This window comes from Mustela erminea, chromosome 1 (genome assembly GCF_009829155.1).
Source record: "Mustela erminea isolate mMusErm1 chromosome 1, mMusErm1.Pri, whole genome shotgun sequence".
Lineage (NCBI taxonomy): Eukaryota > Metazoa > Chordata > Mammalia > Carnivora > Mustelidae > Mustela > Mustela erminea.
The window spans coordinates 113,281,582-113,296,317 of NC_045614.1; the positions used below are offsets into that span (position 1 = coordinate 113,281,582).

The following is a 14,736-nucleotide window of genomic DNA, read 5'->3' on the forward strand; positions in this document are numbered from 1 at the left end:
TGAGCCAAAGGCAGACGCTTAACCCACTGAGCCACCCAGGCACCCTTACCTTCTACTTAGATAAGTATAAAAATTTGCTAACAGATCTTCTTGCCTTTAGAGTTGTCTTATTTCAACCTATTTTCATACAATAGTCAGAGGGAATTTTCCTAAACTATAAATCGTGATATTCCTTTGCCTAAAATGTTTTAGTGGCTATCTACTGTTCCAGCGTAAAATCCAAACTTCTCACCATGGGTTACAAAACTCCATCTTCAGCTACCTCTTCAGATTTCTTTCTTACTATAGGCTTCCGTACACTTTGGGATGTGGTCATACTGATTTTTCCCCCCAATTCCTTGAGCCTACGGTGCTCTGTCTTGTTTCCAGGTCTTTTTACATATTTTGTCCTCCTTCCAAGAATATTTTTCCCTAACCCTAACCTAACTTCTATTCATCCTTTGAGACTCAGATGGACGTCATTTCCTATCAGAAACCTTCTTTAACAAACCTCCCATGAGATTCTCTCGTAGTGGTGAGCGCGGCATCCTGCACTTCTCCAATGGCAGCACTGCACTGTGCATAATTACTGATCTCAAAGTCTACATCCTCTACATTCTCCACCAACACAGGCTTTAGAGCTTGTAAGGCAATGGTACACCCCAGACAGTACAGACCATGTGATATACTAGGTGCTCAACTATTTGTCAAGCAAACAAGATTGTACTATAGCCTTATTGTCAATCCTCATAACATAATTCAGATGTCAGCACAATTCCACATGGTCTTCAGTGCTATCAGAGCCCTTACAAAAATGAAAATGAGTTAGAATTTTTTGTTGCTCTACAGCACTCTTTCTGTAACCCTGCTCATGATTTTCTCTTTCTCATTTTCTACATGCTAGATAGCAAGTACCCTTATGTTCTCTAAAGTTTCTTAAACCAACTAGGTCGGACTTCCACTTCTAAGTCTCTTCTTCTCCCTTCTTTCTGTGCAATTAAAATTACCACTTCTGACGTCAGATATTCAAATAAACCAATTAGAAGTATAATATAATTGGGAATCTTTTCCTTCTCACAGGCATTTTTTAAACAGTTTATTACATTATTCAACTTATAAATGTACGATCATTAGAGAAATTTGCCCCATTTCACAGTTAATCACTAACAATATTTAGGTGTATTTCCTTCTGGTCTTTCTTCTCTAAATACCTCGTATATATAACATTTGTGTGCGTCTTATACATTGTGAGGCTCTGGCTTCACTAAACACTGTAATATAAACTCTGTTCATGTTATCAAAGATTTTTAAAAAACATTATAATCCTATTTAATTGGAACGATATATTATATAATATATATATTATATAATTATTCCCTTGGGAGCATTTGCATGGAGAACCTGGCTCACTCAAATCCATCTTTAATTAAATATGCATAACATCACTTTTTTAGCAGGAAGCTTCCGTGTTCCATTTAGACTCCAGTGACTTCCACAATCATCACCACTACAAGTCCGTCAGAGCCTTCTTCCATATTCAGTATGTCAACTACTATAATTTATGAAACCAAACATGCTACACATATCTAATACTGCTTTAACTTTTTTTTTTTTTTCTGCTTTAACTTTTTGATAAGGATGTGGTAGAAAGAGACAGACACAGGGGAAGATGGGAGGGAGGATGGGAGGGGGAAGTGGGAGGGAAGGAAGGGAGATAAAGAATTAGGAAATATGGGGGGCAGAACAAAATTAAACATGCTAAAATGTTTACTGCTCACTGTTAGGGCATAAAAATTGTACCTGCATACACATCCTTCTTTCTATTAAAAAGAATTTATCACCCTGTTTCCTCTAAAAATACCTTAAAACCATATTATCTCTTACCAGTGCCAATACATTTAGAAATTCTCTTGTGTCAAAATGTAGCAGAGTCCGAACATAGGGGTAGATTTCTTCCTCGGGGGAAGCTTCTGCTGAATGCAAGCGAATCAGAAATTCAAAAACCTGCAAGTTGAAAGAAATGTTGATTATTTTCTCTCCTTACAAAGTATCTTGCTGAAGCAAGGATTCCCATTTGGACAAAATAAAGGCAGGTCAAATTTGGCCTAAATTGCTACCACTTAATAACTTTTCTAACCTGTCTCAGCTCTAATTCCTGGCGGCCGTGATGAGGGGGGAGGCTCTCTGCTACCACTGCAAACAGCTCCTGACTCACATGTAACCCTCAATTACAGTTCCTCTTTCTTGCATTTAACAAGAAGTGATCATAAAAATGCTGTGGAAATAGCACCAACCTGGTTTTTAACCAAGGGAACAAGATCTTCAGGGATATCACCAAGGGGATAGGCTCGGCCCGCAAGACAACAGCTAGGAGAAAAGAAAGAGAACAGAGTTGGTGACTTGTAGTGGGCTGACTTCAGGTAGCACACTGTTTCTCAAACCCAACATAGTCATTTGATTTTTAAGCAGGCTCAGCTTTTGTCAGGTCAAGTTCAAATTCGATCAAGGTGAGAGCCCGTTCAGAAACTGGGGCCAACAGGGATGGTGGTGAAAGAACACATCCCGTGACAGAGTAAGCACTTTCATTTCTCCTCATTTTTCCGAAGAAAAACCCAGGCTGCAGAAGTGGACAGAAAGGAATGAGAACATCTGAAGGTCTCACACCCAGCACCAGAAAAAGCCTAATGGCACCACTGTGCTATGATTTACCGGCAAAAAGCCTAATGTTCTCAGGGACTTTGAGCCAGTGGCTCTAAGAACAGTGATCAAAGCCAGGGAATGAGCTAGGCTAACCAGTGTGTGGAAAATGTCCTCAATAGGACAAGTCTTCAGGGAGAGGAGGACCTGATGAGAAATTAACTGCTCAGTTTTACTTCTAAATCAGACCTTCCTTATAGCTAATGCTTTATGGGTTATGCCTTGTGGGCTGAACTATAAAGATGTCTTCTGAGTATGTCCTCACTGACAGAGGTGGGGGGTTGAGACTGATCTTAAACGTCTTGAACTAGTCATCAATTCTGAACGTTGGATTAGGGACAGCATCTTCTAAGAAGTGTAAAGTATAGATAATAGAGTACCAGGCAGATGCTGTACTGTTTTCAAGAATCAATGCAACAAGTGTGAAACAGGTCTCAAAGCTAACTCTGAAACTAGATAGGAGCTACAATAACACTCTGGCAGGTTCTGCCATCTTCCTGCCTGCTAGTCTGGCAGCCAGTCATCTGTCTTAAAGTTCTAGCAGGACACAATTCTGAGCCTGCACAGTCTCCTGTTTGGAGAGTAAGGAGATAAGCAGTTCACAGCTTAACCTCTGTCACTAACTTTCTCAAGATCTAAACATATCTCTTGCCCTTTTATATAAAACAGAGACAACACATATCGCAGAGCTGACAGTAGTAAATGTAAAATACTCCACCGCCAGTCTTTCTCAACCTCAGCCTTATTGGTATTTTGATAAGAGACAATTCTTCATTGTGGACTACCCTGTGCACAGGAGGACGCCAGCAACATCTCTGGCCACCACCCCCAAGATGCCAGCCGCATCCCTCCCCCAGCCCCAGCTGTGACAAACAAAAATGACTCTAAATATTGCAGAAACTCAGGGTGGGAGGGGGGTTCACTGAGGGGGTACAAAATCACCCGCAGTTGAGAATCATACTGTACATGCGAACACGGAAACATGGAAAGCACTATACATAGAGGAGATGACGACACCTATAAGAATACGGTGCGGGGGGTTGGGGGAGGTGGTTATGGAAGAACACAAATAAGTTTTTTTAAACAGATCTCTTACCTAATATATACAAGAAGCTTGTTGCCCATAACAACTTGCTCATCTGAAATAGAAAAAGTATCTTCAGCAATTACCTCTGAAAACCTTTTCAGAAATACAATCTTAATGTGGAAAAAAATAAAACTTGGCAATTAAGGTATCTCCCTAAATAATACACAATTTGAGATAAGACCACTTTAATTCTTGTTTTTAGAATTTCCGTTAGATTCTTTTCACAGATACAGAATCCATGAGTCAAACAAGGTTACAGTAGAAGGCATACATCTGAGGGTAGAGAACCATGCACTGTTGGCTTAACCAGTAGCTCGGGACCAGGGGAAGGTGTAGAACAGGCAATGAGTTGATAAGTTAAAGACCAATTAAGTAGTATTAAGGTATAACTATAATGTCTTCTCATTTGTAACATGGACTCTTACTACTTACTGTGCTCTAGGGCTGAGAAAGCAACTGTTCACAAGTATTTAGAGTAAGAGACTAAGATTACTTTTAGGCCAAGGGATTAGGGGCAACGTAGAACAGAGCAGGAGACTCAAGAATGGATCAAGTGATCAGTCATTCTTATGGTGTGCAGATTATAGGAATCTGTAATTGGTAACAATGATGATAAGCTGAAGTTTTTATTTTTGATACATGAATAACAGGCATAATGCAAGCAAGTGTACCTCTCTTAATCAGTAATCTTTTCTAAGTACTCCAAATCTATGCTGTTTGAAGCACTAATAAACTTGAATTGCTCAAAATTATACAAATAATTACATACTGCTTCAATTCCTTTTTGAAACTTTTAAAAAATTAATAAACTTCATTTTTTAAAGAAGTTTCACTAGGTTCAAAGCGAAATTGAGAGGAAGATACAGAGATTTCCCATATGCCCTACCTCTATACCACACAATCTCTTCCTCTATCAACATCTGCTCCAGAGTGGTACATTTCCTATCATCAATGAATCTACAGTGACACATCATCACATGAAGTCCACAGTTTACATTAAGGTTTACTCTTAATGTCGTGCACTCTATGGATTTTGGTAAATGTATGCTGATGTACAAACACCGTGACTTTAGATGTACACAGACTCTAAAGTTCTCCGTGCTCAGCCTATTCATCCCTCCCTCTCCATCAAGCCCTAGCAAACACTGATTCTTTTATTGTCTCCATAGTTTTGCCTTTTCCACAATGTCATGTAATTGGAATCACAGAATATGCAGCCTTTTCAGCTGGGCTTCTTTCATTAGTAATATGCATTTACGTTTCCCCCACGTCTTTTCATACTTTGACACTTCATATCTGTTTAGTGCTGAATAATATTCCACAGTACAGATGTACCACAGTTTATCCATTCACCTACTAATGTACATCTTGGTTGCTTCCAAATTTGGGGAATTATGAAGAGAGATACTATGAACATCTGTGTGCAGGATTTTGTGTGGACAGAAGTTCTTCAACTACTTTAGGTAAAAACAAAAGAGCATTAATTACTGGATCACACAGTTTAGTTAGAAACTGCCCAACTGTCTCCCACAGTGGTTGTACCATTATGCATTCCCACCAGCAACTAATGAGAGTTCCTGCTGCTCTACATCACTGCCGGAATTTGGTGCTGTCAGTGTTACAGATTTTAGCCATTCCAACAGGCATGTAGTGGTATCTTGCTGTTTTAATTTTTACTGGCCTAATGATGTTGCACATCTTTTCATATGCTTACTTGACCTCTCTGTATCTTCTTTGGTGAGATGTCTATTCAGATCATTTGTCCATTTTAAAAATCCAGTTGCTCATCTTATTGCTGAGTTTCAAGAGTTCTTTGTATACTTTGGGTAACAGTCTTCTGCAAATATTTTCTCCCAATCTGTGGATTATTTTCTTTCTCTTAATACTGTCTTTTATAGAGCACAAGTTTTTAATTTTAACAAAGTCCAGCTTATTATTTCTTTCATGGATGGTACCTTCTTTCCATTGAATGCTTCCTTATCAAAAAATTCATCACCATAACCACAGACAATTGGGTTGTCTCATATGCTATCTTCTAGATGTTCCCCTAGTTTTGCATTCTATAATTAGGTCTAAAATCCATTTTGGACTCATTTTTGTAAAGGGTGTAAATTCTGTTTCTCATTTTTTTTTTTTCTGGTGTATGGATGTCCAGTTGTCCTAGCACTATTTGTTGGAAAGACTACCTTTGTCCAATGCATTGTCTTTGCTTCTTTGTCAAAGTTCACTTGACTATATTTGTGGGAGTCTATTTTGGGGCTCTCTATTCTGTTCTACTCACTTTTTTTTTTTTTTTTTTTTGCCAGTACCACCCTGTCTCAATTGTTGTAGCTTTTATACTAAATCTTCGGTAGTGTCAGTCTGCCAGCTCTGTTGTTCTCTCAATATAGCTCTTCTGCGTCTTTTGTCTCTCCATATAAATTTTAGAATCAGTTTATCAATATCCAAAAAGTAACTTACCTGGGATTCTGATTGGGATTACATCTGAATCTGTATAACAAGTTGAGAAAAAAAAATGATATCTTGACAATACTGAGGTTTCCATTCCATGAACATGGAATATCCTTCCATTTATTTAGTTCTTTCATCTTTCATCAGTTTTGTAGTCTTCATCATATAGATTTTGTTCATATTTTGTTAGATTTATTCATGTGTCATTCATTTTTTAGGGTAGTGTTTGTCATTTCAAATTCCACTTATTTATTGCAAGTATATAGTAAAGCAATTGCCTTTCATATATTAACCTTACACCCTGCAACTTCGCTAAAATTGCTTATTAGTTCCAGGAGTTTTTTGGTCAATTCTTTCAGATTTTCTATATAAATGATGTCACCTAGGAACAGTTTTGTTTTTTCCTTCACAAACTATATAACCTTCTTTTTCTTTTCTTGTCTTTTTGTACTACATAGGACTTCCAGTATGATGTTGAAAGCAACAGTAAGAAGGGGACATCCTTGCCTTGTCCCTGATTTTGTAGTAAAGCTTCAAATTTCTCACCATTAAGCAGGATGTTAGCTATAGTTTTTTTTAATAGATGTTCTTTATCAAGTTGAGAACATTTTCATCTATTCCTAAATTACTGAGAGCTTTTTTGTGAATGGGTGTTGGATTTTGTCAAATGCCTTTTCTGGATCTGTTATTATGATCATGAGATTTTTCTTCTCTTCCTTATTGATGGGATGGAATACATTAATTAATTTTCAAATACTGAAGGAGCCATGTATACCTGGGATAAGTCTTACTTGGCTGTAGTGAATAATTCTTGTTATACATTTTTGTATTCAACTTGCTAATATTTTATTGAGGATTTCTACATCTATGCTCATGAGAAACACTTGTCTTTTCTTTCCCTATAATATTTTTGTCTGCTTTTGCTATTAGGGCTTTAAGTGGGCTCACAGAATAAGTTATAAGTATTCCCTTAGCCCTACCTTTTAGAAGAGATTATAGAGAATTGGTGTAATTTCTTTCTTAAATGTTTGGTAGAATACCAGTGAAACTCATCTGGGCCTGGCACTTCTGTTCAAGGTTATTAATCATTGACCCAATTTCCATAATTGATGTAGTTTTCCATAATTTCCGTAATAGATGTAAGTCTATTCAGATTGTCAATTTCTTCTTGTGTAAGCCTTGGCGAATTGTATCCTTCAAAGAATTAGTCTATTTCATGAGAGTTATCAAATTTGTGGATACCTAGGTATTCATAATGTTCCTTTCTTCTCCTTTTAATATCCATGGGATCTGTACTGATGTCTTCTCTTTCATTTCTAATATTAGTAATTTGTGTCTTTTCTCTTTGTTGGCATGACTAGAAGGTTAATCAGTTTTACTGATCTTTTCAAAGAAATAGATTTTCAAAAAAAGTCAACACTTTTTTCTATTGATTTCCTGTTTTTAATTTCATGGATTTATGATCCAATGTTTATTATTTATTTTCTTTGCTCATTTTGGACTTAATTTGTTCTTCTTTTTCTAAATTCCTGAAGTAGAAGCCTTAGAGTATTGATTTTAAATCTTTCTACTTCTCTTATTTATGCATTCAATGTTATAAATTTCCTTCAGAGCTGCTTTTGCTGCATCTTACATATTATGAGTATTTTCATTTAATTAAAAAGAATCTTAAATTTCTTGAGATTTCTCCTTTGTTTCCTGTGTTACTTAGAAGTATATTGGTTAATCTCTATGTATCTTTTGAATTTTCCAGTGTTCCTTCCCTTGTTGTCTAGTTTAATTCTACTGTGGTCTGAGAACAGGCATTGTATGATTTCTGTTCTTTTAAATTTCTTAAACTGTGTTTTATGGCCCTGAATGTGGTCTATCTTATTAGTAAATGTTTCACGTGATCTTGAAAACAATGCGTAATCTGTTATTGTTGGATGAAGTAGCTCACAGATGTTAATAATATCCAATTGAATGAAGGTTCTGCTGAGTTCACCTATGCCCTTACTAATTTCTGCCTGCTGGATCTGTCCATTTCTGATACAGGAGTGTTAAAATCTGCAACTGTAATAGTGGATTTATCTACTTCTCCTCACTATTCTATCAGTTTTTACCTCATGTATTTTGGCACTGTTATTAGGTGCATGCACATTATGGATTGTTATGTCTTCTTAGAGTATTAATCCCTTAATCATCATATAATACCCCCTTTATCCCTGTTAAATTTCTTTGTTCTGAAGCTGGCTCTGTCTGAAATTCATATAGTTACTCCTGCTTTCTTTTGATTAGAGTTAACTGTGGTATATCTTTCTGTTTCTTTAATGTGTCTTTATATTTAAAATGGGTTTCTTATATACAAGTTTTAGTTGTCTTTTTTTGGATCCATGTTAATAATCTCTTTTAATTAGTATATTTATACTATGGATTAAGTGATTACTGATCTATATTTGGATTAATATCTACTATATTATTACTGTTTTCTATTTCTTGTCCATATTTTTTATTCCTATTTTTGTCCTCAACACTTTTTTTGCCTTTTGTGATTTTAACTGAACATTTTATCGTACTCTATTTTTCCCTTTTCCTAGTATATCAATTATGCATCCATTTTTTAGGTGTTGCTCTCAAGTTTGCAACACAGATTTACTACCAATCCAAATCTACTTCTAAATAACATTATAATGCTTCACCGGTAGTATAACTATCTTATACTAACAAAATACTCTTAATTCCTCCCTCCTGTACTTTGTGTTCGTGCAGTTATTTATTTCATTTATATATGAACATATACACACACAAAGTATATGTACACACACTATCAAATCCATTGTTGTTATTATTATCTTTAACTATTATTTGACAGATGAATTAAGAATAAGAAAAACAGAGGTTTTCTTACACCAAACTGTTTGAATCTTGTTTGTGGTGTGATCAGTATCTGCTGTGTTCAGAAGGATGCAAGAGAGTGGGTTCATGACCTCAGCAGCCTTAAGGGCAGAGCATACCCCTCAATTAAACCTCAGGATTGTAGTCCAGGCCCCAGTGCTGCAGCATCCCTTGCTTCATGCTCAGAGGATGCCATTTGCAGCGGCTTATGGCAGGGCAGTTTGTCAAAGTGGGGGCACATCCCAAGAAAACCAGAGGGCATGTTTCTAGAAACTACTGTTGGAGCTGAGCTCTTGGTTTCTCTGCAGGATTCCAGAGTTCTGGCAGCACACTCATTCCTCTAAATGTTGGCTGTCATGCTATTATCTTTGAAAAGACTGAGCACCCCTGAGAAGTCCCCCTTTTTCCAGTAAAAAGCTTAGGTCCTCAGCAGTGGCTTGTTAAAGGGGGACCAGGTTGGGTTTTCTCTAGTACTTATAGTTTCCCTGCTTGTCAATCAAGTTCCCTCTTGAGGAAGATCATTTCCCTCACAAAGCCCAGATCTCTGCAGACCAACTTAGTAAGGGGCACTAACAGCCATCCATGCCCACTCCTCTGCCCCCAAAGCCCAGTGTTTTTTGCCAAGAGATAAAACTCCCCCCACGGCCGCCCCCCCCCATGTTTAGCAAACATCAGAGAAGGGGAAGAACCAAGTCCATTCCTGTCCTTATTTCCTCTGTGAATTGAATTTCCAAAACTGTTTCCTACATGCAACACAAAGCTTCCAGATCCATAAAACGTCCCAAGGATTAGGGGAGAAAAAATATTTTTTTGTTTTGTTTTGTGTTTATTTTTTCTGGACTTCAAATTTTGCTATACCGTAGAAGCCCAGAAGGCCATGTGTTCTAATCTGCCTGCCTGATTCCACGCTGGTGTCATTTCTATGTTCTTGGCATTGGAACTGCTCTCCTTTACAGTCCTGTTCAAGTTAGAGTCACGTAAACTTTCTGGCTAGGAGCAGCACCCATGTTGCTGGTGAATAAGACTGTGGATCTGGATGCCAAGCCACAGGCCTGATGAAATCAGCTGCTGTGTATCAATAATCATTACTGACAATGATAGCATTCTGAAAAGCTGCAATACTTACAGTACATTTTACATTCTTTGGGAAAAAAAGAGTAAGAAAAATAAATGTTTTTGTTTTATCTTCACTTATGAATTCTCTGATCCTCCTTTCTGGATCTGAGTTTCCTACCTATATTATTTTCTTTCTCTCTAAAGAACTTCTTTTAATATTTCTTGTAAGAGTTCTCCTGGCATCAAATTCCCTCCATTTTGGTTTGTCTGAGAAAGTCTATTTGTCTTTCACTTTTGAAGGACAATTTTACAGGGTACAAAAGTCTATGTTGAGGGTTTTTTTTTTTCTCTCAACACTTTAAATATTTGTTCCCAACACTTATTAAATATTTACTCCACTCTCTTCTTCCTTGCATGGTTTCTAAGAAGTTGAATGTAATTCTCATTTTTGCTCCTTTACAAGTAAAGTTCTTTTTTTCCTCTGATCTCTTTCAGAATCTTTAGCTTTTCTTTTCTGCAGTGTAAATATGATATGCGTAAGTGTGGTGTGAGGTTGGTTTTTTTGTTGTTGTTGTTTTGTTTTGCTGTTTGGTCTGCTTAGTGTTCTCTTCCTGGGTCTGTGGTTTGGTGTCTGACATTAATTTGGAGAAATCCTCAGTTATTATTGCTTCAAATACTGCTTCTGTTCCTTTCTTCCTTATCCTCTTTGATATTCCCATGACGTGTGCGTTATACCTTTTGTAGTTGTCCCACAGTTCCCACAGAACACTTGGATGTTCTGTACTATTTTTAGTCGTCTCCTCTTGGCTTTTTAGTTTTTGAACTTTGTTATGTCGTCAAGCTCAGAGGTTATTTCCTTGGCTATGCCCAGTCTATTAATGAGCCCATCAAAGGTATTCTTCATTTCTGTGAGTTTTATGACATTTTAATGTTATCTGTCCTATCGCCCTTTCCCCAGTTTTACCATAGCTCTGAAAACCAACAGCCTTGTACAAACCAGTAACCTAGTGGTGACTTGAGGGAACAAAAGGGTTTGGAACTCCCCCAAAGCCTCAGTCTCAGAGGACTGTAAATATGTGACCTATTTGGCAGCTCACTTAAAAGCTCCATTCTCAAGGCTTGTTTTTTTTTTTTTGTCCTGACTCAGAGCTTACTCAACACAAACAACACGATCTGGAACCCACCTCCTCCCCAGGATATCTCTCAGAAATAATCAGTGCAACTGTTTAACTTTACAGGTGCCAGAGGTGGTATTATCAGAATGAACTAATAAATTCAACAAAAAAACTTAAAAGGAAAAACTGGATAATGGGAGTCTGCAGGGGGCTTTAAAAAGCTCCAACATTATTTCTAGAAGTCCAGAAGGACATGTGTATAGTCAGGGCTGTACACATATCCAAGAAAGACCTGGGAAAGCCCTAAGCTACTCACAGCAGACTTTGAGGCTCTGCACAAGCAAAATAAAAGTTAAGGCAGAAATGTAAGCTGCCTGCTGAAGCACTGAAAGTTCCAAAATAAAATGAAGCAAACTTATAAGACATAAATAATTCAACAGTAATACTTGGAGACTTCACTAATCCACTTTCATTAATGGATAGAACAATTAGCAGAAGATAAACAGTAAACAGTAACCTTAAACAAAACTCTAAGTCAACTACAGACGTCTACAGAACATTCTACTCAACAACAAAACATATTCAACATATTATTTTCAAGTGCATAAGAACATTCTCCAGAACAGACCCTATGTTAGGCTACAAAATAAGTCTTGGGGTGCCTGAGTGGCTTAACTAAGCATCCAGCTCTTGACTGCAGCTCAGATCAAGATCTCAAGGTTCTGAAATAAAGCCCCAAGTCCAGCTCTGTTCTCAGTATGGAGTCTGCTTGAGATTCTTTCTCTCCCTCTTCCCCTACCCCTGGCTCTCTCTTTTCTCTCAAAAAGGCAGAAATCATACAAAGTATGTTCTCTGGCCACAATGGAATAAAATCAGAAATCAATATCAGAGGGAAATGTGAGAAAATCACAGATATGTTGCAATTAAATAACATACTTCTAAAAAAAGCCCAGTATCACAAGGAAAATTAACAGTTACTTTGAGATGAACAAGAATAAAGACACAAAGTACCAAAACTTGTGGGATGCAGCTAATGCGTTAGTTAGAAGAACATTTGTACATATAAACACTTATTTTTAAAAAGAAAAATTATTTCAAATCAATAACCTAAAATTCTACTTCAAAAAGCTAAAAGAAAGCGGGGACGGGGGCACCTGGGTGGCTCAGTCAGTTAAGCATTTGCTTTCAGCTCAGGTCATGATCCCAGACTCCTAGGATCAAGTCCCACATTAGGCTCCCTGCTCAGGAGGGAGTTTGCTTCCCCCTCTACTCTTTCCCCTGCTTGTGCTCTTTCTCTCTCATGCTCTCTCTCAAATAAATAAAAATATTTTTTTAAAAGGGGGGGTGCAAATCAAACCCAACTAGTAAGATGGAGGAAGTAAATATTAAAGATTAAAGTTAAAATAAACAAAAAATGAAATTTTTTTAAAAATCAAAGAAATAAAAAATTGGTTCTTTGAAAAGACCAACAAAATTGACAAACCTTTAGCTAGACAGACCAAGAAACAAGATGACTCAAATTACTCAAATCAGTAATAAAAGAAATCACTACTGACCTTATAAAAATAAAAGAATACAAAAGAATACCATAGGCACTATATGCCAAAAAATTAAATAACATAGATGAAATGGACAAATTCCCATAGAAATACCAAAACTGACTCAAAATGAAATAATGGGAACAGACTATAAGAAGCAAAAAGACTGAACTTAAAAACTTCCAACTAAGAATATCCTAGGCTCACATGGCTTCATTAATGAATTCCACCAAACATTTTAAGATTTATTTATTTATTTAGAGAAAGCAAGCACATGAGTGTGGGGGAGAAGGGCAGAGGGAGAGAGAAACCCAAGCAGTCTCTGTGCTGAGTAAAGAGCCCAACCCAGGGCTCAATCCCATGACCCTGAAATCATGACTTGAACTGAAAGCAAGAGTTAGATACTTGCCCAACTGTGCCGCCCAGATGCCCCTTTTTAAAAGATTTATTTTATTTTTGGAGGGAGGGGGAGAGAGAGCATGAGTTGGGGAGGGGGTAAGAGAAGAGCGAGAGAGACTCTCTAGCCATCCCCACTGAACATGGAGCCCAACCTGGGGCTCAATTCCATAACCCTGATATCATGACCTGAGCCAAAACCAAGAGTCAGATGCTCAACCGAAATGAGCCACCCAGACACCCCTGAATTCTTCCAAACATTTAAAAAAGAATACCAATCCTTCATAAACTCTTCCAAAGATCAGAAGAGAGAACACTTCCCAAACCATTCCATGATGCCGTTATACCAAGTTTCAAGTATACATCATACTAGGACCAGAAAAAGACATGGAAAGAATATAAAACTAAAGGATATCCTTTATAAATACAGACATAAAAATCCTCAAAAAATAAAAAAAATAAAAAATAACAGCAAACTGAATCCAATAGCATCTACAAAAGAAGTATACACCATCAGGTATATCTAAATACCAAGGGGTATTTAGCCTAATATAAGATTGGCTTAATATAAAAAATCAACCAAATCTTATAGACCATATAAAATAAAGGACAAAACCCACAAGATTATCTTAATACATGCAAAAAAAAGCATTTGATAAAATCCAATTCTTTCATATTAAAACCACTCATCCAACTAGGAAAAGAATGAAACTCTTCAAACTGATAAGGCCATCTACAAAAAACTCACAGTATATAGCATATATAATAATGAAAAACTGAGGGGCGCCTGGGTGGCTCAGTGGGTTAAAGCCTCTGCCTTCAGCTCAGGTCATGATCCTGGGTCCTGGGATCAAGCCCCACATTGGGCTCTCTGCTCCGCGGGGAGCCTGCTTCCTCTTCTATCTCTGCCTGCCTCTCTGCCTACTTGTGATCTCTGTCAAATAAATAAATAAAATCTTTTTAAAAAAATTAAATTAAATTAAAATAATGAAAAACTGAATGCTTTCTCTCTTATATCACGAAAAAGATTAAAATGTCCACTCTTGCCACTTTATTCAATAGTATATTGGAGGTTCTAACCAAGCCAATTAAGAAGGAAAAAAGAAATAGAAAGCATTCAGATTAGAAAGGAAGAAGTAAAACCATCTCTGTTTACAAAAAAACATGATCTTATATATGCAGAAAATTCTAGAGAATTCATTTAAAAAGTTAGAATGAATTCAGCAAGAATGTAGGATACAAGGTCAATAAACAATAATCAATTTCATTTCTATACAATCACAAATAATATTCCAAAAATGAAATGAAAATACCAATTCCTCTTATAATAGCATCAAAATTAGTAAAATAGGAATAGATTCAACAAAAGAAGTATATGACTTACACACTGAAAAACTGCAAAACATCGTTGAAAAAAATTAAACAATACCTAAATAAATGGGAAGAGATCTTATGTTCATGGATTGGAGAACTTAATGATGTTAAGACAGCAATAATCGCCAAGTTGATCTATAGTGTCAAAGCATGCTTATAAAAATCCCAG

At 36.8% G+C, this 14,736-nt stretch overlaps 1 protein-coding gene across 3 annotated transcripts in view; it reads right to left on the minus strand.

Annotated features, from left to right (window-relative positions):
• The window catches only part of VPS8 (VPS8 subunit of CORVET complex), a 247,363-nt gene that overhangs the window by 135,554 nt on the left and 97,073 nt on the right, over positions 1-14,736 (minus strand). For all 3 annotated transcript variants that reach the window (XM_032338603.1, XM_032338586.1, XM_032338595.1), the window contains 3 exons: positions 3,773-3,815; positions 2,274-2,346; positions 1,864-1,983 (listed from right to left, as the gene is read on the minus strand). In XM_032338603.1, coding sequence (XP_032194494.1) covers positions 1,864-1,983; positions 2,274-2,346; positions 3,773-3,815 — 236 coding nt within the window. The remainder of the gene's footprint in view (positions 1-1,863; positions 1,984-2,273; positions 2,347-3,772; positions 3,816-14,736) is intronic.